This window comes from Eulemur rufifrons, chromosome 9 (assembly GCF_041146395.1).
Source record: "Eulemur rufifrons isolate Redbay chromosome 9, OSU_ERuf_1, whole genome shotgun sequence".
In the NCBI taxonomy this organism is placed as follows: Eukaryota; Metazoa; Chordata; class Mammalia; order Primates; family Lemuridae; genus Eulemur; species Eulemur rufifrons.
In genome coordinates, this window is record NC_090991.1 from 22,929,825 (window position 1) to 22,955,342 (window position 25,518).

The 25,518-nt window shown below is 39.0% G+C and overlaps 1 protein-coding gene across 1 annotated transcript in view; it reads left to right on the forward strand.

The window, feature by feature from the left end:
• The first annotated feature begins 514 nt into the window (after positions 1-514).
• HEATR6 (HEAT repeat containing 6) overlaps positions 515-25,518 on the forward strand; it is a 31,389-nt gene continuing 6,385 nt past the window's right edge. Inside the window, exons 1-15 of the mRNA XM_069481046.1 lie at positions 515-745; positions 2,975-3,082; positions 5,141-5,281; positions 5,757-5,872; positions 6,691-6,805; positions 8,218-8,319; positions 8,968-9,105; positions 11,048-11,343; positions 12,089-12,266; positions 18,020-18,226; positions 18,637-18,736; positions 20,762-21,117; positions 21,947-22,069; positions 22,383-22,469; positions 24,894-25,028. Of these exons, the coding sequence (XP_069337147.1) occupies positions 515-745; positions 2,975-3,082; positions 5,141-5,281; positions 5,757-5,872; positions 6,691-6,805; positions 8,218-8,319; positions 8,968-9,105; positions 11,048-11,343; positions 12,089-12,266; positions 18,020-18,226; positions 18,637-18,736; positions 20,762-21,117; positions 21,947-22,069; positions 22,383-22,469; positions 24,894-25,028 (2,433 nt within the window). The remainder of the gene's footprint in view (positions 746-2,974; positions 3,083-5,140; positions 5,282-5,756; positions 5,873-6,690; positions 6,806-8,217; positions 8,320-8,967; positions 9,106-11,047; positions 11,344-12,088; positions 12,267-18,019; positions 18,227-18,636; positions 18,737-20,761; positions 21,118-21,946; positions 22,070-22,382; positions 22,470-24,893; positions 25,029-25,518) is intronic.

The window sequence follows — 25,518 nt, forward strand, 5'->3', positions numbered from 1 at the left end:
GGGGAACGAAGAGTGCAATCAGCTGTCACTTAAGTAGGGAAAGCTGCCCTATATTCTACTGGCCAGATTTTAATCACATAACTACAGCCACCTGCTGGATTTATTCCGGTGGTTTTTGTGCCTGGGGAAAAATCAGGGGGCTATAATACTATGTAAGAGGGATGTCTTAGAACTAGCAGTTTCTGCTACTGTCCTCCACAGCAGCCCCTCTCCAACTTCAGCCCGAATCTGTAACTCCAGTATTAAATAGAGTAATGTCAGCCCTACCCAGGAACAAACTTTCTGGGAGGACAAATAGAGACCTCACTTTTCAGTCAGGGCTCAAGGAGGATTGGGCGGCGAAAAATCTCCAAGCTAATTTCTGACAAGTCTTTGCAGAATATCAGTTTGAGGGGTCCGGTAGTCATGGAAACCCCGCTGCGTACCGTCCAATCCAAATAATGCATTTCCGGGACTAGCGCGCAAAGCCCGGGAATGCCCCGGAAGTATTTCCCTGTGACGCTATGTAAAAAAGATGGCGGCTGTGCAAGTTGCCGGCTCCGTGCTATGCGGGCCGCCGCGCGACGTGCCGCGGGAGCCGCCACGGGAGCCAACCCCAGAACAAGACAATGGGTTCCGACGCTTGTCGGCCAGGCTCTGTGCCCTGCGTCCGGATGACAGCAGCTCCGCCCGCACCGAGATCCACTTGCTCTTCGACCAGCTCATCTCCGAGAACTACAGCGAGGGCAGCGGCGTGGCTCCAGAGGTAGGCGGCGCGCCTGTGGGAGGGCGGGTGCTGCGCCTGCTGGCTGGGCCCCCACCCTCCAGCGAACCCAGCTGCCAGCCCTTTCCCGTCTGTTCCTTCCGCCCCGCCCCCCAGCTGTGGATATTTTAGTTTCAGGCTCGCTTGCTCCCTCTGACTGTGGCACGTTCTTTGTCTCTCTCCACCTGAGACACGCTGCGGTGCTTGGCAGACGCGCACTTTTCAAAACCCACTTGATAACTTCTGCTCTGATAACGCGTCAGGTCTCATCTCTGGTACTACCTGCCGGTTCCCCTGACTCTACTCCCTCTCTAAAACACTTTGTTGACAAAATTCATTACTACTGTTTATTGCGTACGTGGTACACCGGCCACGTACTGTACTTTGTTGTGCCCGGTTCCAAGAATCTTAGAACGTGGGCATTATTAGGCCTTTTTCACTAATGAAAATACTGAAGCTTGTATAAGTCCAATGTCATATTGCAGGCAAGTGTCAGAATTTGGATTGGAACCTGTCTGTCACAAAGCCTCTACATTTTCTGTTCCTGCACACCCCTGCCTCCTCTTTAGAAGTTCTTTTCACTCTGAGTAATCTTATTCACACGCATCAGGTTTTGAATTACTGAATTCACTGAACTCTTGACCTAGTCATACGTGGCCCTCTAGGAAAGATGGTGGCAGTGCAAGTTGCCTGCTTGCAGAGGCGTCTCAAACTGAACAGTTCCTAAAGATGAATACATTATGTCCAAACACACAGTTCATCCCACCCCTCCAGCACACACATGCACAATCCACCAAGTCACACAAGACACAAAAACTGGTGCTTTCCTTTTCCTTCCTCCCAGATCCCATCCACTCCGGGTTCTTCAGAATCTGTCCCATGCATATTTCTCGCTCCATCCCCTCCTCTCTATTCCCATTGCTGGCACCGTAGGCGTCAGGCACGGTGACTTGCCAGCACTGTTCACTGGTCTCCGCTAACTGATCCGCCTTCAGTCCACCTCTTCTCCAAGCCATTCTTTGCTCTGCTGCCAGAGTGGTCTTTTTTTGGGGGGGGGGGGGGAGTAGGAAAAAAATTGATCATAAAAGTAAAAATCTGATTTGGGAAAGTCTTCAATACATATCAGTAAATGGTTGAAGTTGCAGAATAATTCATACAGAATATGGAGCCAGAGGGGGAATTTTAAAATACATGTATGTTTATATATGCAAAGAAAAAGGTCTGAAAGAGGTCACAACAGAAAAATAGTGTGTGTCACTAGGGAGCAGAGTGAGTTAAGGCAATAGTCAGGGAACTTTTGCTTTATTTGTATAACTTGATATTTTTGCAACAAAAATCTGTGCCGTTCCAGTCTCCTCTCCTGTTACTTCTCCTTTTGTGCCCTGTGTGCAGTCATTTAAAACTTGCTGTACTTCAAGCACCTACTGGTGTTCTCCAAGTCTTTGCATGCTCCATCCCCTTTGTTTGCAGTGTTTTTTTGATGCCTTGTCTATGGCAAATTTCTACTCATCTTTCAAATCATTACAGATTCTGCTTTAAAATCATCTCCACAAGGCCTCCCTAATTACTGTTTCCTCTTAGAATGTGTACCTAAGTCTTTCAGCACTTAATTCACCTTATTTATTTATGTGTATTTGTGTCTCCCTTACTAGATTGTGAGCTCTTTGAGGTTCAGGAACATGTTTGTTTTCACCTGTGGAGCCCAAGGACCTAGCACACTACCTGGCACGTAGTAGGTGCTCAGAGCCTTGTTTATTCAATAAACACCAGTGCATGAATGAATAATGTGATTTGCAAATAGATCCCTCTCTTTTTTCCCCCAGAATTCCGTAATTATACATAAAATTCATACAAGTGTCATGTCTGATTTTCCCAGTGGCATTGAAAATCTGGTTCGCTTACTTTTTTGGTATTTTTAACTTCGGTGTATGCTTTTATATGCTGGCAGCCTTTCTTTGGTTATTTAATTATACTATCTCTGCATATACAGAGACTGAAGTATTTAGCCTGACAAAAACCATATTGATTCTTTTCATTATTTTCTAGCACATCCTATTTTTGTTCTATCATTTCTGTTTTCTTTTTTTTTCCCCCTACTTTCTGCCTCAGATTTCATTTTTCCCCATTCTTGAGTGTGAACATTCACTTTTATTTTCCCATTTGGCTGTGTTTGGAGATTTTCACTTGGCTAATAACCGTATTACCTTTTCTTTGTCTTTTTTTTTTTGGTAGGATGTTAGTGCTCTTCTTGTCCAAGCTTGCCGATTGGTGCCTCTTAACCAGAATCATCTTGTCAGCAAAGTGTCTCAACTTATCCACCATTTACTTAACAGATTACAGGTAATCGTGTGTAGCATTAGAATTCAGATCATGAACTCTGAGAGTAAGTAAGTACCTTTGGAATACTACATCATAGGTATGATAGCCTGGTTTTGTTAGGTGCTATAGGAAAAGCAAGTACCTTAATAAGAATGATATGAAAACAAATATAGCTCTGGCCAAAATTATTTTGTGCAATTCTACAAGTATGTCTATTAGAAATATTCTTTTCTGTTTGATTCAAGAAACCAGTATCATTCAGGGTCCCTAGTCTTAGAATTTTTTGTGGAAGATGTATTTGACCAAATGTATCTGAGAATAAATTGAAATGATTCCCTGTCTCTTTCCCACCAATATTTCTCCCCTTTCCTGAAGCTCCTATTTTTGTGGTCTACTTTTGATCCTCATAAAACATAAGTAGCTTTGGGGCAAGAGGACATCAGGATAAAAAGACCCTGGTTATTTATATCAAAGTCTATCCTGCAGCTTCCCTCTCTCTAGAACCTTCTCCAACTTACTAAATAAATCAAATATCTTTTGGGGAACAGTTCAGAAATTAAGACTGTTACCACATGAGATACCACATGAATATGTAAATAAATAAAGAGCACAAAATGTATCACTTAGTGTTATGTGTATATGTGCTGCCGAAGCGAGCACATCACTTAGCGTTATGTGAACAAGGATGCTTTTGGCTACAAGAAACAGAAAAGCCAACCCAGCGTAGCTAAGCAATAAAAATATAAAGAAGAATCATCTCCTATAACAAGTCCCAAAGGAGATAGCTCTAGGCACCCTTAATAAGAGGCTAACTGGCATCTTTCCATTCTGCCATCCTCAATTTGTGGGTTATCCTCAGCTAGCATCTCTTACAGTCATGAGATGGCTGCCTCAATTCTAGGCATCCCATGCAGAATAAATATGTACTATTCGGCAAAAGCAAAAGAACCGTTTATTTTGTGTAACTGGTGGTTTTGACCTAGACTGCACATTAGAATCACTTGGAGGAGGACTGAAGCTCCCTACAAGATTACAATGTGCAGCCAAAATTGGCTTACATCAGGGTTTCTCAACCTCAGCACTATTGATAGTTTGGGTCAGGTGATTGTCATGGGGGCTGACTTGTGCATTGTAGGATGTTGAGCAGCGTCCTTGGCCTCTACCCTCTAGAGGCCAGTAGCACTCCTCCCATTGTGACAGCCAAAAATGTCTATGGACATTGACAAATGTTTCTTAGGGGTTAAGATTGCCCCTGGTTGAGAACCACTCTTAGACTAATTAGCATTTACTTTTGGGTCTCACCTGGGAGAGGTAGGCATCCAAATAAAATCAATACTCTGCCAGCAGGGGAGGAAATGGATGCTGCTAGGTAACCAACAGTGTCTGCTACGTGAAATAAGGCTGTTTTCAAGTTTAGAATTTTTCAAACTGATGTGGGGTGGCTTCTGTATGTTTACTATTTTCAGGTGTGTTATCTTTGTAACACTGGCAATTGGAATAGTTCCTGATCACATGTGGCACCTATATTCCTTAACCAACTTTCTAGCATTTGATAACAGTTTGTCTCACTTGTCCATGAATTTATACTAGGATCAGCCTGGTCTGTCCTAACAAGATTTATAAACTCTTTAGTGGCAGGAATATTCCTTTCTTTATGTTCTATTCCCTATATCATGCTAGAGACATAGTAGCTATTTAGCAGATATATTTATTCATTATGTATTTGTTGACTGTTTTAGTATGTATAAGGCAATTTCATTGAATTAAATTTCAGTGGATTGAGTCTCATATCTGTGTGTTTACAGCTGCCAATGTCTGGTTAATTCAAGGAGAAGTTACAAGGTTCTACTTTTGAGTGGAGGGACTAATGGGAAAAAGTAAGCAAGACCCTGGGGCAAGGAGAAGGCTGCTATCTTGATCAAACTTCCAAGGCCTTTAGAGTGGATCCTTTTTCGCAAAAAAAATAGACACACACTCTCTCTCTTGCACAGCCTGATTCAAATGAGCATACCTGTCTGTAAAAGCATAAAAATATTTTTTAAATGTTAGATTATATATATATATTTTCTCTGTTGTTAGGTGATTGTTGATGAACAGAACCTGGATTTCCTGTTGGCATATACTATTTCGGCTATTCAACAGTGTAGTTCCTGGACACACATGGAAATTCTTCAAGCCCTGGCAGCTCTGGTTTATTGCAATGGCTCAAAATGTCAAAAGGTAGTTTAAACTGTGTTCTGTCTTTCCTTTGAAAGGCTAGGAGCACAGGCTCAGGAGCCAACAGACCTGTGTCCATGTTTCTGTCCTGCCACTAATGAGACGTGTAACCTTGAGCAATCCTTATCCAACCACTCTGAGCTTTGTTTCCTCGTGTGGAAAATAGCTGCTCTGAGGATGAAGTGAGATAATACTTGTCAAGTGCTTGGCATTCAGTAAATATTAATCATTATTATTATCATTTCCCATGAGCAATACAGCCAAGACTAAGAAGCATCAGCAACTGCCTAGGCTGGGAGTGATGATCCTTACTGATGTTCTTTGGCATATCTTTGCATACCCATCTGAGAGATTTACCTAACAGCTAGTTTTTTGGTGCTTAATTGCCCTTTAGTTTAAAAAGATGAATTCTGTGTAAAGAATAATATTTTCTCTAGAAGCTTTTCTTTGACCAACATTGCCTGTTATTTTGTTTTAGTACCTCCCAGACTTGCTAGGCAAGACTGGACTCTTGATGAAGTTGAGTGACTTGGCTCAGCCTGATCCTGAAGTCAGGAGAGCTGCAGTGCATTGTATGGCAAACTTATGTCTCAGGTATGTGGATCCAATTAGGTTTCCCAGCAGTAATAAGATAGGGCCTCTCTTGGGCCCTTTGTAGGTGGTTTCATCTGTCTGAAGCCAGAGACAACTTAGAAAAATAACCAACTTTGCATTTCCCATGTACTTTGCTAATAAGAGTATGTTATATTATTTGTTAATTTTAATATCGCTTATAAAAAAGTTTATAAAGAAATGAAGGGGAAAATATCCCTATAATATGGAAGAGTGCAGATGTCAACATTTTTATTTTCTATTGGCATAAATTCTAACCATTAAGTTTTTAGGAGGATATATTTATATGAATTTAAGCTCTTATATTTATCTGTCAAGGCCAATTTCTACTCTTTTAAGAAGATGGAACCAATCCCAGCTGCCTACTGTAAATTCATGCAGTATGCAATAGAAAATGAGCAACACAAACTTGAACTTGTCTCTACATAGCACAGTGTTGTCCGGTGGCTAGGAAGGCAGGTTCGGCTGTGTGATTCTAGCTTGACAGGACCTGTCTGTGTTATTTCTCTCTTAGAACTGAAAAAGAGAACTAAAAAGGATTTCTCTTTGTCCGTACTTCTACTACAAACATTGGTAACCTTTCCCTGTGGAAACCACTCTTCCTCCTTCATGTTCATTTTAGCCTTGTACCTGTCTCATAACAGCAACTAATTAAGCAAAGTGCAAAATCTTACATAGACAGTTACATTTAAGGGTGTAGTCCAACTTTATTGGTCTGTGTTACTGCTATTTTTATTCTTTTGCCAGCCTCAATTCAAAGGATATTGAGTTTGAGTTTGTTTTCTCTGTATGTGTTTTAGTGTGCCAGGACAGCCATACTTGGAAGAGCCCTACCAAAATATCTGCTTCCAAGCTTTCTTGACCACTTTACAATCTCCAAAATCATCTGATATGGATGATATCACATTTTGCATGGTAAGTAAACTATAACTGATCTTATGAATGCTGCAGGTGTGTCTAGAAACAAGAGAACAGAGGCTGTTATTAAAGAGTTTAATTTGGCTGCTGTATTAGTTTTGTCTAGAGATGTGTATAAATGGATAACCTAAAAAGACTGAATCATACATACCTTTTGGGTTTAAATTACAAGAAATTGTTTTTATTTGTTTTGTTTTGCAGTTCTAGGTTTTTAAAGAAAACTGTCTTTATTCCTTTTCCTCCTGAGTATAAAAGCAATGCAGTTTTAGGCTAGTGCCTATTTTTAAGATGAAAGGGAAGACAGTGGATTTCAGCAATATCTGCAATATTATATTTGTTATTTCAAAAATCTGATGCAAAAGACAGTTAACATGTTTTAAATTCAGAGTGACACATTTCAAACATTATAGATCTAAGATAGTGAAAGTTCCTTATAGTCCCCTGCTCAGATACAACCATTGGAGACTGTTCTATGTGTCCTCAGATTTTTTCTATATATATTAATAAATGAAGTGGGATCATATTTAATATGCTGTTTTGTAAGTTCCTAATTTTGTTAAAACTTAATATTGCTTGGACACCTTTTCAGTACCTATTAATATACCTCATGCTTTCTAACTGCTATAGCTGGGAGATCTTGGGCAAATTACTGCCTGGAGCCTCCATGTTCCTCTTTGAAATAGGACTTATATAACTACATTATAGGGTTCTTATGAGAAATATATGAAATAAAGCATTTAAAGTGCTTGGCAAAGTGCCTGTTCAGTTTCACATTTAGCAGAGGGTTAGCTTCTTATACAATATAATCATTGTCGTTATCATTGTAATTGAGGGAAATTGAAGTTTTTTTCAGTTTTTCCGTTTCAAACAAGGCTGTGGTTCATATCCTCCTAATGTGAGGAGTATTCTTAACGGCAGAGCCCTAGAAATGAGATTACTTGAGTCAAGAAATCAGTCTTGATCAAAATTGCTGTCCAGAAACCAAGTTTTTCTCATTTGTCATCTGCTCCCATATATATCCCCTTTCCTTTAGGAGAGGCTCAGGTTGCCATATTACAGAGCTTCCCCACTCTGGTCTCAGCTGCCACTTTGTCATTCCTTATCACATTCTTCTCACTAAACAGCTTTCTTTTTTCTTTTTCTTCCTCACCATTTGTACTTCCTGGTTTATAAGCATGTACACTCATTAAAAGTACTCTTTTCTTCTAGAAAACAATTCATAGTAGTTCATCAGGTCTCTTCTCTGAATCTTCATCTCTCTCGTGTGTGTGTGTGTGTGTGTGTGTGTGTGTAAAGGTTTTTTCATCATCTAGATACTTTTCTCTTCCATCTTAAGTGGTGCTAGAAAATTAATTTCTGGACAACCAGATTTTATTCTGCCTTGTAACTTTGTCTCCTTTTCCCCTTAGTTGTTACAAAATGCATTAAAAGGTATACAGTCACTTCTAAATGGTGGGAAAATGAAACTGACACAGACTGATAAACTTGGAGCTCTCCTAGCTGTGCTAAAGGTAAGGCAAGTCTTCGTTAGGATTAGTGTCTTTGTTATTTAAACCCCAGGCATGAGGACCACTTCATATCATCATTTGAAGGCTAACTTTAAGATATTAAAAGTTCTTGTAATATTTTGAGAGAGTAGAATAAAGTGTTCATATACTTAAAATTAAGAATAGAAAATAATAAATCTTGATTTAATGATCAAAATTTTAAAATTATGAATAGGTTGTAAGGTATGATCTGTAGATAATTATAGATCATCTTATACCTGCTTGTACCTGTTTGTACTTGTAAGAAGAGCCAGGGCTTCTCCTTGGCTCTCTCCAAGGAGCAGACAGGCCTGGCCAACCAAGACATGTGTCTGCAAGCAGCTTCTGAGCCTGCCAGTCACAGGGAAAGTCAGGTTGGCCTCCTGGGGACCCAGCCGTCTTCAGCAGGAAAGAGTAAGAAACTTTGTGCTGGCCTCAGGTAAATGCTGTGTGTGACAGTCTAGTTCTATCATGACTAAATTTTAAGTCTTTCCCTAAGCCATTTCTCCTACTCCCAAATCAAATAAGAGAGACAGATCGACAGCTAGATGTGGAGATAGATAGCTGTTAAATAATTCTGTTTTATGATTTATGTTTTTTTTGTGTGTGTATTTCCTTATTTATCATTATTAGAAATCCATGTTTCATGGACTCCCTGGACTAAACATAGAGATGCCCACAGTGTTATACCCAACTCCACTTCCTCAGTATGACGGGCGACCACTTGTCAAACCACAGCAGTCAGAATCCAGTGCCTCTCGACCAACTTCGGTACATTCTTGTCTATTTAGATCTAAGTTGTGGCTTGTTTTCAATAGCTTGCTATGTGTGTTTTCTATGACTTGCATCATTACTGCCCCAAAAGCCCACCTTTGATTTTAATTTAAGGTTTTTATCATAGTGAATTTAAATTTATCAGACTGCTGAAAATACCAGTTAAAGCATCTTGTACTTCTGAGAGATCTATGCAATATGACAGCTATAAAAACGAACATTCAATTTACACCCAAAACCAAGCATCCTCATCCCCCAAATGCTCAAGACCAAGAGTTGAACAAACTTTTTCTCAACTTTTCCTAAAGGTCTAGCTAGTAGATAGTGTAGGTCTCTGTCACAACTCCCAGCTCTGTCATAGTAGTGCAAAGGCAGCCATGGACATGGTGTAAAGGAATGGGCAGCTGTGTTCCAGGAAAACTTTATTCATAGGAACAGGATGTGGGCTGGGCTGAATTTGGCTACTGGGCCATGATTTGCCAACCCCTCTCTAGCCCACTGGAAGCCCACCTACCGTCAGCTCACCATCTCCACACTCCTTACATTCACCAGATCGCCCAGCCTTTCCAGATGGCTGTCACTGCCCACATGCTTCAGCTGGAGAACCTGGAGCATACAGATGTATGGCCAAGGGTTTACATCTAGAAATGTAATAACTGACCAAAATGCTTACAATTAGAAATTCTTTCACTCATTCACTTATTCATCATTCACTGAACATCTGCTGTATCCCAGACATTATGCTAAATGTTAAGGATATAACTCTAGCTGCTCTTAGGAATCTGAGGGAGAGGGCAAAGATGGATAAACAAACAACTACAATGCAGTATTACGATTTCTTTCATCAGAGTATTCACAGAGTACTCTGGGAACACATTCAGGGCACCCAATCCAAATGGAGGAGGAGGAAGGGGCTTTTTAAAAGATGTGCTGGCTAAACAGACTCCAGAGTGGGTAGTAGTACAGAAAAGAAGGGAAGAGTGTTTCATTCTGAGGGAACAAATGTGCATAAACATAGAGAATGAGAGTGCACACAGCCCATTTGTTAGCTAATAGAGCTAGAGTTTCTAGCATGTGTGGAGGGGAAGGGTGGGGCAAATGTGTAGCAGAGGCCAAACGGTAAGTGTCTTAGATAATATGCCAAAAGAGCTTGGGTTTTTTATCTTGTAGACAGTGGAGAGTCATTGAAGAATCTTAGAAAAATCACTGTGGTAGCAAGTAAGAGAATATAGGTCTGGGGCCACATTAAGTAGTTCAAGATAGAAGTGATGAGGACTTACTTCCTCAAGTTCAGGGACTTTGAGAATGCAGAGGAGGTCACAGATTCCAAAGATATTTGGATGTCAGAAAGAAAGTAGGGGAAAAGAAAGAAGCTAGCTTTTACTTACCATCTACTTCTACATAGCCTCAAGGCCTTAAAATATGCATTGTAAGTAATGGATTACCATCTCTCCTATGCAGGCATGTTGAGTGGTACTAGCTATGTATCTTATTCGGGAGAACTGAGAAAATAGGCACTCAACTCATTTTCTATAGGCTTTAATTCTCTTGAGGAATCCCAGTTGAGAAGGCTGGATGCCCTCACAACCACCATGCAAGGTAGGTGATATTAGCCTTATACTTACAGATAAGGAAGGTCACGCACAAAGAGACTAAATGATTTGCCCAGAGTCACAGAGGTAGAATTTAAATCCAGGATACATGTTTTGCTCTGCCCCGTGTATTTCGTACCTGGTTTCTTATAAAAGGGCATAAGCTTTTAGCTTAGTATCTGCTGGATAGGATATTAGATAAGTGCCACTTTTCTTCTTTTTTCTTCTTTGTTCAAACTACATGTTGGGGACATAGTCACTTTCGAGTGAGAAAGTAACAATGATTCAGTTGAAAGCCATTTTGAAATAGCCATTGTATATATGTCTTCATTTGCTTCTAAAATCAGAATAAAAAGAAAAAATCCAGAGTAAAACCAAAGAAAATCCAGCAAGAAGAGGAAGAGGAAAAAGAATCCAGTGGTGAAATAGAAGCAGCCCCAGTCACTGGCACAGGCAGAGTGAACATGCATGAAGGGAACGCTTGTTGCTCCTCCCTGGGTGTCCAGAGTTTGCCTTTAGATGGAAGTGGACCTGCAGGAAAAGATCGAGTGTCCTTACCCTTTGGTTCTTCCGGCTGGAAAAGGGTCAGCAGTAGTGAGTCAGACTATTCCGACGCTGAAGGAGGCATGCAGAGTAAAATGAGGTAGTAGTATTTGGTTACATTTTTGTACCTTATATTCTGAGTTGCATGTAAGTTTTTAACTTTGCTTAAAAACCTGACTGCCACATGTGATTTAACTTGAAGGTTCTCTTTATGTGGGGCTTTGCATTGCTCTGAACATGGCTTGTTCTCCTGATCTGCCTTCATACCCATTGTTCTTCTCCCTAGAATATTCTTTCCTTCACTTTTTTTTTTTTTTGCCTTTTTGTCTTACTAACCACTACTCATCCTTGATATGGGCTCAGAATTCTAAGAAGCCTTTTCTACTTCAGTGTTATTTATAATGTGTTACAGTTATCTCTTTAACTGACCATCACTGCTATTAATAAACTTGTCAAGGGCAGGGGCTTTGTCTGTCTGCCAGCCTCAGCGTAATGCCTGGCACATACATGAGGTCATTCAGTAGGTAGTTGTTGAGTGGATGGATGGATACTCTGTAGTACGTCACATCTAACTCTAGTTTCCTAACATCAAAATGTGGCCGCCTTATTCTCTAGTTGTGTTTTTTAATAACTTCTTATATAAGCAAATTGCTTTAACATGTTTTGATTGTATTTTGAAAAAAATGTATTATAATATCACTTTGATATCTTTAGAGATTATTCAGAATGTTTAATTTCTCAATGTATCATTTGAATTGGTTGAGATAAATAGCATTTCATTGTTTGCATTTTTTAAAAACTTTTTAAAACTTTTTTCTTTTTTTTCCCTCTCTTGGCTATGAAAGGTCTTACCAAGCCAAAGTTCGCCAAGGAGCATTAGCTTGTTTTCTTTCTACTATAAAATCAATAGAAAAAAAAGTTCTGTATGGCTACTGGTCAGCCTTTGTTCCTGACACGCCTGAGCTTGGAAGCCCACAGTCTGTGTCCTTGATGACTCTTACATTAAAAGATCCTTCTCCAAAGGTAAGAGCATTTACATTTTAAGCTTTATGATAAGAAAAAAAAAATGTGTAAGTCTTCATTGTTCTCTCTCTTCATTGTTTTCTCTGCCCTACCCAGTCTTATCTGAATACAGCCCTTGTTAATACTGACCCAAGCCCTGAGTGGAGAAGCACTGGGCAGGCAGGAGAATGGGAAGTGGGCTTATGTGAATAATACATGGAGGGAGATCATATAGAGGTTGCTTCCTGCCCCAGGGTTTGCTGGAACCATGAGCATGCTGAGTTATAACTTTGGTGTGTTTTCTGAGCTGCACTGAAGCAGCTATGCTTCTCTTCCTTTTATGAAAATGTTGATTGCTGTGGTTTTATAATAGGAAAAAATCAGAAATGGCTTCAACTTGGTGGAATATCATGGTACATAGTGCTATGAAGGATGCATAGGTTTATAGAAAAAGGAAAATAATGTTTTGTGAAAGCATAGAATATAGAATTGCTTATGCAGTAGGATCCCAACAGTGGTTCTTTGCTTTCAACTTTTTCATATTTTTCAAGTCACGTGTAATAAATATTTACATATTTTAATGAGAAAAACTAATTTTTTAAAAAAGAAGAAACCGGGTGCATTGGCACTTGCCTATGGTCCCACCTACTCTGGAGGCTGAAGTGGGAGGATTGCTTGAGTCCAGGTGTTCAAGGCTGCAGTGAGCTACGTTTGAGCTACTGGACTCTGGCCTGAGTGACAGACGGAGACTCTAGTCTCTAAAAAAAAAAAAAAACTGAGAAAAGAGAAAAAAGGAAGAAGAAATGGTTTGGCAGCCATGGATAGTATAGCAAGATATCCCATGTCTGATCAAATATTTGCCTCTGCTTGGATATGTTAACTCCTCTTCAGAAACTAGCCTTTTCACTAAGAAAGGAAAGTAGCCTGCTATTACTATTCAGATTCCCCTTATACTAACGAACATTAAAAAGTCATGCTGAATGACTTCTAGGTGTCCTCAGGTAACCAACTACCTGCAAAATGAATAATTAGGCCAAAAGTGTATTATTCCTTTTTTATTTTTATGATTATCTTTTAAAGGGGGAGTAGTAACCCACAAGAAATTGGAACTCTATATGATCATCTCCTTGGATAGCTAATTACTACATAAGCAAAGTAGATGACCCTTCAAAAGCTTTTACAGGGTGAAGAAAAATAAGTTAGCCTCAATTATACACAAAAAATGCCTTGTGGAGTATTTCAGATACCCAGGATCCTAAATAGTTAAGCCAGCAGAAATTTTGCAGATTAACTAAACCATTAGTGAATAAAAACCGGGGAGAAAAATGGAAATGAATGGTGGCAAATAAATCAGTAATGAAGTCATTTGAGTAACTGAAAGAAAAACTACTGAAAAGACTTAACAATATATATTTGAAGACCCTCCAGCTACGGAGAACTGCCGGCAGTGGCCAGGGAGATGGTGCAGTGGAGCAAGTGGCAGCCCAAGTTAACCACCTGCATCGCAGCTGCCCAGCTAAGGGGGTATGGGACATGGGGGTTTGGAACATGATTATAGAGAGGTTATGAGGTTGTATCTGAAATAAGTAAATTGAAATAATTTTCATGATAATTTATATCTTTGTATTTTAAAAATGTTTATATTTCACTTAAAGTGCCATGAGAAATTTTACATGTTACAAAGTGGTCTTATCCATCTCCTTGATTTGGGTACCTTTTAGATATGTTCTTGCTGTTTAACTTTGGTGAATGCAAGAAATGTCATGAGAAAAAAAAGATTCAGAACTTCCTTCTGGAGATGTCCTAGATCTAGTGCAAAAGTCAAAATAAAGTCCTGAAGAAATGGAAAAACCAGTCACCCTTCTTAAAGAGAAAAAAAAAAAAAAAAGATGAAAGAATTAGGTCGTTGTAATGGCAAGTGAAATGATTATACTGGAGATTTTTATCAGATATTAGCTTGGAATAGTGTAAATAAGTGTGGTGATTATTGTCCACCACAAGGCTTGGGGCATACCTCTGCAAACTGTCCAAACTCTAATTGTGCCCCAAGGCACATGCTAGAAGAAATAGTTGCAGTAGATGACGTCGATGAGAAAGATCTTTTATAAAGATTTCTAGAAAGTTAAAAAAAATTGTGCAAAAATTGAAAGTACCAGTTCATGTGATTAGAATGCAACAGTATTTTGATTTGACCAGATTGAAAGGAACAGCCATGTCTGTAGGCCACATGGTTATCTTCTCGGGTGCTCATTGTGCATGTAGAGTTAGATGGCTGGAGTTTCTCTTAGCTAGGATTAAACACGACAAGACAACAATAGTGTATCTTGTCATTGAAGTGCTTACTGATTAGTTTTGAGTTCATGGCAGCTCTGATGTGGCCTGTGGTAGACTCAACTGGAAGCACAATTTTAACTGGTGTACCAAGAAATTTTCCAAAGAAAAATAGAAGGAAAGGTAATTGGACTCTTCCAGTCAGAATGCCAATAATAGAAGATACTTTTAGGAAATTGAAACATGCAATGCTAGAATGGTTAGCTGGGAAGGAGACATCTTAGACGTTTCCTTTAAGAATTGGCAATGTGGTGGGAAATTATCATGTTTCCATGTTGGAAATGTGCTTCAGAAAGCACATCTTACATGTTTCTGGAAGGAACAGGGAAAATTATCAATAAAAATAACATGACTAATTTAAGAATTTCATCTGTATGATCTCCGTAGGTGTTGGGCATATATTGGAGGTGTATCATCAAGACTTGTCTAAGGAACAAACTATATAGCAAACCTTAGTCTTGGTACCTTGAGAATTATCCTGATTTTCCAATTCCATGATGATGATTTCTTTTTTACATAACTATGAAAGATAGAAACAAATCAAAATCTAGATAATAGTATAACTAGAAAAGAAAGTGAAAGGGTTGGAATTTTTAACTGTTATGGAATGGTAGGTAATCAGGTTTTCTCTTATATGGCAACCAGGAATAGATAACCTTTGGTTGGATGTCTCCAAGACTAGGGCCCTGACACAATGTTCAAATGCCTCCACGCAACTTTAGGAATATGAGCCAATAAAATTAACCCTAAAACATGTCAATAGTAATCAATACTTGGACAAAGCCAAAGGAGAGAATAATCAGGAAACCCATTCTCAGCAAGGACTTCTTTGTCACTCTTCCAGAAATATTCTGAGACCAAACACACAGAAAAGAAAAAAATTAGGATTGACAAAGCTACCTCAGCAAACGTTTCTGTTACATTTTTAAGTAGCAAAAAAGGAAAAATACTTTCCTGTTTTATTAGTTTCATGTCCAAGGAAGTGAAACTACACACTAGTAAAAACTGAGCACACGAATATTTATAAATGGAAAAGTTTTTCATCCATCATTGTAAATATTCAGACAGTGAAAACTTAATCAACAAAATGAGCTCTCTGGAGAGCTGCACCTATTAAGATTTGTTTGAACATCAGTAATTTCTGCTAAAAGTGCTGATTAGAACTGGTAAACAGGATATTAAATATTGATATAAGAACAAATGAAGCAGAACTTGAACCAGATTCAGTATCATAAATAACAATTATAATAACAAAGATACATTAAAGAGTTTAAAGGAAATTAACTCAAAACTATGAGAAGTTTTTTTTGTGTTTTGTTTTGTTTTGTTTTGAGACAGAGCCTCACTCTGTTGTCCTGGCTAGAGTGCACTGGTTTCACCATAGCTTGCTGCAATCTCAAACTCCTGGGCTCAAGCGATCTCTTGTCTCAGCCTCCCCAGTAGCTAGGACTACAGGTGTGCACCACCATACCCGGCTAATTTTTCCTGTTTTTTGTAGAGATGGGGTCTCATTCTTGCTCAGGCTGGTCTCGAACTCCTGACCTCAAGCAATCCTCCCGCTTTGGCCTCCCAGAGTGCTAGGATTATAGGCATGAGCCACCGAACCCGGCCAAGAAGTATAATCTGATATAGTATCAAATTTCTATTAATACATAGATTTAATACCTCAGTGGGAAAAAGTAATCAATTTCAATGACATTTCTTTTGTTTTCATCTGTGATAGTCATAGATGTTTTCCTACTTTAGAGTGCCAAAGTTAATTGTGCTAGTATCTTTTGACTTTTTGAACAAGTTTATTCCTTTCCACAACTTGATTTTTAATTTTATTTGGTTTGTGAGCTGTTGGAATTGTGATCTTTAATTGCCGTCTAAAGAAATGAAGGTTTAGCATAACATCTATCTTGTTTAGTTCACACCAATCATCTAGTCAGGAATTGACAAACTATGACCTATAGGCCAAATCTGGCCCACCACCTGTTTTTGTAAGACTGGTGAGCTGAGAATGGCTTTTACACTTTTATAAATGGTTTTTTAATCAAAACAAGAATAATGTTTCATGATATGTGAAAATTATATGGAATTCAGATTTCATTGCCCATAAGTAGAATTTTATTGGAACACAGCCACATTTATTCCTTTATATAGTGTCTGTGCTACCATGGCAGAGCTGATGGTTGTGACAAAGAATGTAGCCTGCGATGTCTAAAATACAAAATGGGTACTATTGGCTCTTTACAGAAAAGTGAATCAGCTGACTTGTGTTTACATTCTCATTCTCTTGCTCTTTCCCAATACATTGTCAACTTCCTAACTTAAGTGATTAAGCTTACTTTGGAAGTCTCATGCTACTATACTACAAATTTGTTTTCAGGGAAATAAATCTTTAGATTTTTATGATTTCACTCTACAAAAGGCCTGCAGAAGTGATTTGTTATTTCATTATTTGGAGATAATATAGTTGAAGGCATTCTGGAAAACCTTATTGACTCCAAACTCAGATATGCTTCATGTTAAGTAATTATTTAGATTAGATCTTAAAATTGTAATATTGATTCTCTGCTTTTAAAAAACCTGACCAAAAATGTTATTTGGTACTTTTGGGTGAGTACAGTATTACCATATTAATAATCCTGCATTTATTACCTCTATTCTACTTTGGTTAAATTGGCTTTCTTTTCTTTTCTCATTTCTGATTTTTAATACTGCGAAATCATCAGAGTACCAATTGAAAGTAATCTTTCAACCTTATAAAGAAAATCTTAATGCAGTGATACTTTTCCTGACAAATACAGCAGCAGTCCATGACAAAGGTGTACTTTTTTCCATCCCATCCATAAGATTATATTTAATTTAGGTATTCCTTTCTTTGATTATCAAATACTGTTACTACAGGCAGTGTTATTTCCTGCACCTAAAACTCTTTCTAAAAGCTGGATCACTAATGAGACCTGCCAAGATGAATGTACACAAAGTTCCTAAAGTCCTATTTAAGTTAACAGTGAGCATTCAGATGCTTCAGAGTGGAATATAAAGCTGAATGCTCTCAGGAACTTTGACATGAAACAGACTCTAGATGCGTGTATTTTTTCTACCCTATGGGCTGTTTAGCTCTGTCTTTTCAGTTGGCCTTCTGCTTGAATAAACCAGGACTTTAAATTATTCTCATGCTCAAGATTTCAGATGTTTGTGCTAGGGTATATCTTAGATGTATTCGTTACTATAAGAAAACCTAAAAGCAATGTGATTTAAGATTTTTTTTTTTTTAAGATGTGGGATGCAAGTGGCCTAGTTCATGGCTGCTTTTATTATAGAAACTAATAATCCCATTGCCTTTATTCTAATTAAAATAATTCTAAATATTTTGAAAATTAAACATACATAGGAAGAAGTGAATCCAACTCCTGATTTTTAAGTAACTAATGTGAATTACCCTGACATTTCAGACACGTGCCTGTGCTCTGCAAGTGTTATCTGCCATATTGGAAGGCTCAAAGCAGTTTCTTTCTGTTGCTGAAGATACTAGTGACCACAGAAGGGCTTTCACTCCCTTCTCTGTAATGATCGCTTCCAGCATTAGAGAGTTGCACAGATGTCTTCTGTTAGCCTTGGTGGCAGAGTCATCCTCACAGACCCTTACTCAGATAATTAAGGTAAAGGTGCCAAGTTGTCTGTGGGTTCCAGAGGGGGGTTTTCTGTTTCAGTTTTGTATAAGGTTTTACATAGCCCAAAAGTAACTTGCGCTTGACTTAAGAATGTAACTAAGTAATAATTTTATTAAAGATATTCTGTTTGGAAGTTTGTACTTACTTGTCTGATCTTACCTACAATCTCTATATGTCCAAATAAATGATTTACTAGAAATAGTCATTTATCTCTAGTATTAAGTTGTACCAATGATAATACAGGTGATATTTTAAGAAAACAAAGACAAAAGGACTGATTTTCAATTAAGTGTAATAACTTTTTTTTAATTAAATGCTATTCAATTTTCTTTCTATGCTGTGTTTTAATCAGACCACTGATTATTTATTATTTAAAATAATCTTTTTGTGTTTTACAGTGCCTTGCAAATTTAGTGTCAAATGCACCTTATAACCGTCTGAAACTCAGCCTGCTGACCAAAGTCTGGAACCACATAAAGCCTTATATCCGCCACAAAGGTTGGTAGTGGTTTAAAACTGAATGCTTCTTTATATCAATCAAATGTATATTATTAGTGTAAAAAAAAAAAAAAGTATTCAGAGCACTTTTACAGCTCCAAGAGATCTCTCCTTATTCCTCTCAACTTTTCAAGGGTACCAACTGTTGCTAGAATCCCACTTTTGACCCCTCAAGCCCCATTGGAAGGAAGTGAGCTGGAGAATTAATTGTAACATTTATGCATCTTCAGTGCTTCAGGCAGTGACCAGAGTATCCCTTTAGAATTAGGATTGAGCCAAGTATAGGCAGCCCCCCTCAAGTATGTAATAGTTTATATCCTTTAGGCATAGGCAGAGGATGGGTGGATGGACTGATACTATCCTCTTTTTGGAAAGAAAAACTAGAAAAAATCTAACTTCTTTAACATTATATCCCCTCTGAAGTTCAGATAAAACCCCAAAACTTCAAATCCCCGCTAACTACATAGTCTTCTTTCTTCCTGACTTACTCCCACATGTAAGGTGTATGTGCTATAAACACTGGCCTTTAGAACGTTTGTTTTTCTTTGTTTGCAAGCTTTCAGATCAGCCCACCTTCTGATGGGTTGCATTATTCAATCAGAATTGTAGAACAAGAAGGAAGTGGATGTTTTCCATGACATCATGGAAAGAGCACTGTACCTGGAGTCAATCCGAGGGTCTGCGACCCACTCCCATTTTTTGCTGTCTCATAGTCATGGGCCTCTCTGAACCCTAGTTTCTTCCTATCAGGAAGAATTTTAACTACCTCGTAAGATTTTTATGAGGCTCAAATGAGATAATGATGTGTAAACTATGTCCCGTTCACTTCTTGCACCACTGTGTAAAATGGGGCCTAGAAAGATAAATTTTACCTTAAGGTCTCTGATCACGTTAGTGGCAGAAGTAAGATTAAAACAACCAAGTCTCCTGCTCGTTCCACTGTACCAGCTTTTCTTTATCTGTATCTTCAACTGAGTGGAGTGGACCCTGTCTCAAAGGTCTCTTTCAAATGTCTGATTTTGTCACTGGTAACTTTATTATTAAAATGTTCAAACCTCAAAATACTTAGGTCTAAATCTAACAAAATATGTACAAGAATCTATATGAAGAAAACTGTAAAACTGATGAAAGAAGTCAAAGAAGAACTAAACGAATGGAGAGATATTCTTTGTGGGTGGGAAGACTCAATATTGTCAAGATGTCAGTTCTTCCCAACTTTGTCTGTAGATTCAATGCATTCTCAATCAAAATCCTAGCAAGTTATTTTGTATATATCAACAAACTGATTCTAAAGCTTTATGGAGAGGCAAAAGACCCAGAATAACCAAAACAATATTGATAGAGAAGAACAAAGGTGAAAGACTGACACTACCCAACTTCAAAATCTGCTAAAAAAAACTACAGTAATCAAGACAATGTGGTATTGGCAAAAGAACAGACAAATAAATCAGAGGAACAGAATAGAGAGCCCAGAAATAGACTCACATTAATATAATCAAGTGATCCACAACAAAGGGGCAAAGGAATTCTTCTCAACAAATGATGCTAGAATAGCTGGAAATCCACATGCAAAAGCAAAATGAATCTAGACACCTTTTAGGTTTTTTCTTACAACTTTTTTTTTTTTTTTTTTTAAATCCTGGGTTCATTGAAGGTTCATGCATTGCATTTCGTTATGTCACTTCAGCCTTTTTTAATCTAGAGTAGTCCCCTCCTATCTTTTTTTTTTTTTTAATGATACTGATTTTGGGAAGACTCCAAGCCAATTGCTTTACAGAATGTAAGCTATAAGTTCTGCCACAAAGCTAACAAAAGAAATCACATTCTTGATTTGTCAGATTGTTTTCTTTATGGTATTAACTTACTCTCCTATCCCATGTATTTCCTATAAACTGGAAATTAGATCTAGAGGTTTAATTAAATTCAGGTTAAACAGGGATTTAATAATTCTTACTTGGCTGCAGGCATAACCACCATCCTTAGGATAGCTGTTCCCATGGTGATATGTCCCATTTCTTTTGACAGATGTTAATGTTCGTGTGTCAAGTCTCACACTCTTGGGAGCTATAGTGTCCACTAACGCACCTTTACCTGAAGTCCAGCTACTTCTACAACAGCCATGTTCTTCTGGTCTCAGTAATAGCAATTCAGCAACTCCCCACCTCAGCACTCCTGACTGGTGGAAGAAAGCCCCTGCAGGACCCTCCCTGGAAGAAGCATCAGTTAGCTCACCTAAGGGGTCTTCGGAGCCCTGCTGGCTCATTCGCCTTTGCATTTCTACTGTCGTGCTGCCCAAGGAGGATTCCTGTTCAGGTAGCGATGCTGGCTCTGCAGCAGGAAGTACCTATGAACCATCTCCCATGCGACTGGAGGCCTTACAGGTAGGAGGTTTCATTTCCTCATCTCTGAAATAGAAATAATCATTCTTCCTTCAGAGGGTGATTATGAGGAGTGAGTATATGAAAATAGCGTAAACCCAAGCTACGTGTCAGTGGTGTTAGTGGGAGCTGCATTTTAGGTGTAGGTGTGGTTTGTTTTTGTTGTTTTGTGGTTGGGGGGATCCTTGGTTTTAAAATTTCAGATTCATTGCTTTTTGTTCTTTTATTATAAACTATTTTAGTCACCTCATGTACTATATGACAGGTGGGTATAGTAGATTATATAATAATTCTAAAAGAAATTGTACAGTTAATCTTTTATTTTTGCAGCTTAAATGTTTAATTGTCTATAAACTTCTCCCTGGTCTTTTATCTGCTTAGAGAAATAAAATAATTGTTCCTTCAAAGGAAGAAAACAACACCTGATAAAAGAATTTGCTTTTTCTCCATTCAAATATGATTGATCTATGACATAGCCTTGGTCCTGGGCTGCTAATTAACTGGATGGCATTAAACATGTCCTTTAACCTTTTCACTCTGAGTTTCTTCAGCTGTAAAATGTAATTACTACCTTCTGCAAAGACTAGTTCTGAGACTTAAATGAGATTATATTAGTAAAAAACAATCATAAACTATAAAGAACCATAAAGTTATGATACAGTTAATTGATGTTAGTCATAAAGTAAAGATTATGGTGGTTCTTCATTTCATTCAACATCAGATTTCAGTCCCTTGTTGAGTGTGAGTGATTTGTGAAATACTGAAACACTTTTCTGGACATTGCAGCCTTGCATTCAGGTCTTGAGAGGCTAATTCCGTGCACTCTTTGCAGGTATTGGCTCACCTGGCAAGGGGCTACTTTTCAATGGCTCAGGTCTACTTAATGGAGCTTGGAGAGGTGATTTGCAAGTGCATGGGGGAAGCAGATCCGTCCATTCAGCTTCATGGAGCAAAGGTAATTTTCGTTAAAAGCCACGTGCTTTTCTCTTCACTTTATATTCTTCCCTCTGCTGCATGTCCGTCATTCTCCTATTTTTAGCTCTTACGTATAAACCCAAAGATTTGATCTGGTAATAAATTAACAATATATAGCTGTTGGTTTTACTCCTTAAAAGAATGACTCTGTTATAGGAGTTACTGAGAAAAGAAAGGAAATCAGTTGGAAGTTATTTTTTCCCTTAATTTGAGGTGGTCTCCAAACTGAAGTTGTTTGTAACATCTGTAATTCTAATACTCTATTTTGATAATCATTTCTTTTATCTTGGCAGCTTCTTGAAGAACTAGGTACAGGCTTGATACAACAGTATAAACCGGATTCTGCCATACCGCCTGAGCAGAGAGTACCAGTCTTCCTGGTGAGTAAATGTCAATTGATGGTTTTCTTTTTCCTTAGTGCTTCAGTTGCAGTTTCATTTTGCAGCTCAGTGATAAAAATGGAATAGATAATATGGTTTCTTCTAATGTCAAAAACGATGGTTTACTTCTTTTGCATAAAACCTAATTTGGTTACTCAGCCTCTCCAATAGGGAAACTATTAGTAAAATGGTGGGAAGAGCCAAAGATTTTGAGTCAGAAGGCTGGGGATCAAATCTAGGGAGTATCACTTAATGGATATGTGGTTATGAATATGCTTTCCTCACTGTAAAGAAAAATTATACTCCTTAAGTCAAAAAGCTGTTGAAAAACTGAATGAAATGTAAAGATGCCAGCACATCGTAGGTACTCGGCGAATGTTAATTCCCTTAACCTCTCAACCCCCCTCATCCCATGATTCTATATATTGAATTCCTGTGATCTTGGGTTATTTCTGTTGCCACACTGTGCCGGTTCTTTGGATGAAGGGCGTGTGACCCCACTTAAAAAGGGTCCTACTTAGTGCCAAAAGCAGGATCAACTCGGTGTTGGTGATGTTTTCTCCCTCTGCTCGCCTCATTCTGCTTATTCTTTTCCCTTCACAGTTTCCATCATCCTTGCAGTAAATTGAAAGTTCTAAACTTAGTCCCTTCCTTAGGCGGCCACTAAAGCTTTCATGTAACCATTTGCAGGGAGGTGAGTTGAGCTTTGCTATCAGAACTAGGTTTTATATCCATACTTCTCTCCTTGCTAGACAAGTGACTTAGGGCAAGCCTCTTAACTATTCACACTCAGTTATTGTTTTATCTGTAAAAAAAGACGTATACTTTCTGTATTACTTCTCTGTTGATGAGTAATAAATTAACCCTAAACACTTAGCAGCTTAAAACAATATACTTTCCTTCTCTCTCTGTTTCTGTGGGTCAGGAATTAGGAGTGGCTTGTCTGGGTGGTTTGGTTGGCTCAGGTCTCTCATGAGGTTGGGGTCAAGATGCCACTCAGGGCTACAGTCGCCTGAAGACAGGCTGGAGGATCTTCTTCCAAGGTGGCTTACCCATATACCTAGCAGGTTAGCAATGAATGTGGGCAGAGGCCTCACTCAGTTCCTCCTTGTGAGGACTTCTCCAGAGGGCTGCTTGAGTGTCCTCCAGACATGGCAGCCAGCCTCCCTCACAAGCAAGTGATGCAAGGAAAAGAGAGCAAGACAGAAGCCCTGGCATTTTTTATGGCATTTTCAGAAGTTTGATTCTGTCATTTGTACAATGTCCTGTTGGTTGCACAAGTCAGCTTATTCAGTGTGGGGGAGAGTTACACAGGGGTGTTGTGGGGCCCTCCTGGAGGCTGGCAACCACCTTTTCTGTCCCCATGCTAGTGGATTTGGCAGGGAGGAGGGGTCCAGACTGGATTTCCAGGAGCTGAGGCAGGAGGAGGACAGAACTGGTGCATGAAATACACAGCAAAATCCAGGACTAAGTCCATGGGACAGAAACTGGGCTTACCAAAACCACAGATTTGCAAATGAATGTGAAATTCCAGGGTTTTTGTAAAGCATGGAAAGAAACTGTTCAGGTGCCATCCTTAGGGGTTTTAAAGTGAGATAATACTTCAAAGTGCTTGAAACAGAGCCTCCTGGCCAATTTAAGAGTGTGCACTATGTACCAGGCCCTGTGGTAGAAACTTTACACACAGTGTTGTATTTATTATCACACAGACTCTGCAAGTAATGTCTTTACACTGTTTCATTGAAAGGGAGCCAAAGTTTAGACAGATTAAGCGACTCATCCAAGGCTGCAGAGACAGGAGGCAGCAGCTAAAGGACTCACTCTCAGCTCTGCCTCTGGATCCTGTGCTTTTTGGACTCGGGGCTGCTCTGGGACCCTGATCCCTGTGCCCACCTGGGATCTGGTGGAAAGAGCCCTAGCTGGGTGTCAATTGATGTAGATTCCAGGTGGCCCCTGTGGCTGATTCGCAAGTTGAATTATCTCTTTGTGCCTCAGTTTCCATGTGTAAAAATGGGGATACTGACAGAGACTTCATTTAGTTGTGTTGAGGGTTAAAATGAGTTGATAAGTATAAAATACTTAGAACAGTGCCTGGCATGTGATAAGCTCTCTGGAAAACATTAGCTGCTACTGCTATTGTTGCTGCTATCATCGTCATCTTCATCTTCTTCCTATTCACTATCATCGCTATTGCTGCTGAACTTTATTAGGCTGTTGTCTCCTAACCAATAAAATGGAAGGATCAACTACTGTAGTTGTTTTCTAAAGTTCTTTTCATCACTGTGGAAAAAGAAATAATGAAAGCATTTCCAAAAAGGGGCTACTTGAAGGAAATGTGTCATTACTAAGGGTGTTTCTGCTAGGCTTACCTTCGAGTAGGTTCCGCTGTCTTGAGCTGCAGCGTTTACTGTGCCTCTGTTCCAGGTGGTGATGTTCTGGACTATGATGCTGAACGGTCCTTTACCCAGAGCCCTGCAGAATTCAGAGCACCCGACTCTCCAGGCGAGTGCCTGTGATGCCCTGTCTTCCGTCTTGCCCGAGGCCTTCAGCAATCTGCCGGTAATGTGCGGGCGGCTTTCTCACCTTCAAATGATGCCGCCAAGCTTGAGTTTGATTTTTTTTTTTTCCATTTTGAACTAGTATTCAGCATCATCTCTGAAGAAAAGATGCTTATTTTACTTGAGTTTGGGGTGGGGGGAGTGGGGAACAACAAATGGGAACACTTAAAAGCCTTAATATATCAGAAAAGCTGTTTCCCCCTGTGCGTGAGAATGTAGGTGGTAGAGGTAAGAGTAGGAGAGGCTTTAAAGGCAGAGATTTCAGAAAGGTTTCATATCCAAAGTTAAAAAGACCTGGGTTAAATTCTAGCTCTTTGACTATCTGAGCCTCCCTAAAACATAATAATGTCATTGAGAATAGTGAAAAATAATATAAAGTATGTGAAAATTCTTAGGTTTGGTGCCCAACACATATGGTGTTCGGGCTGCTATAATAGCATGAATTAGTGGCTCCTAAACAACAGAAACTTATTTCTCCTGGTTCTGGAGGC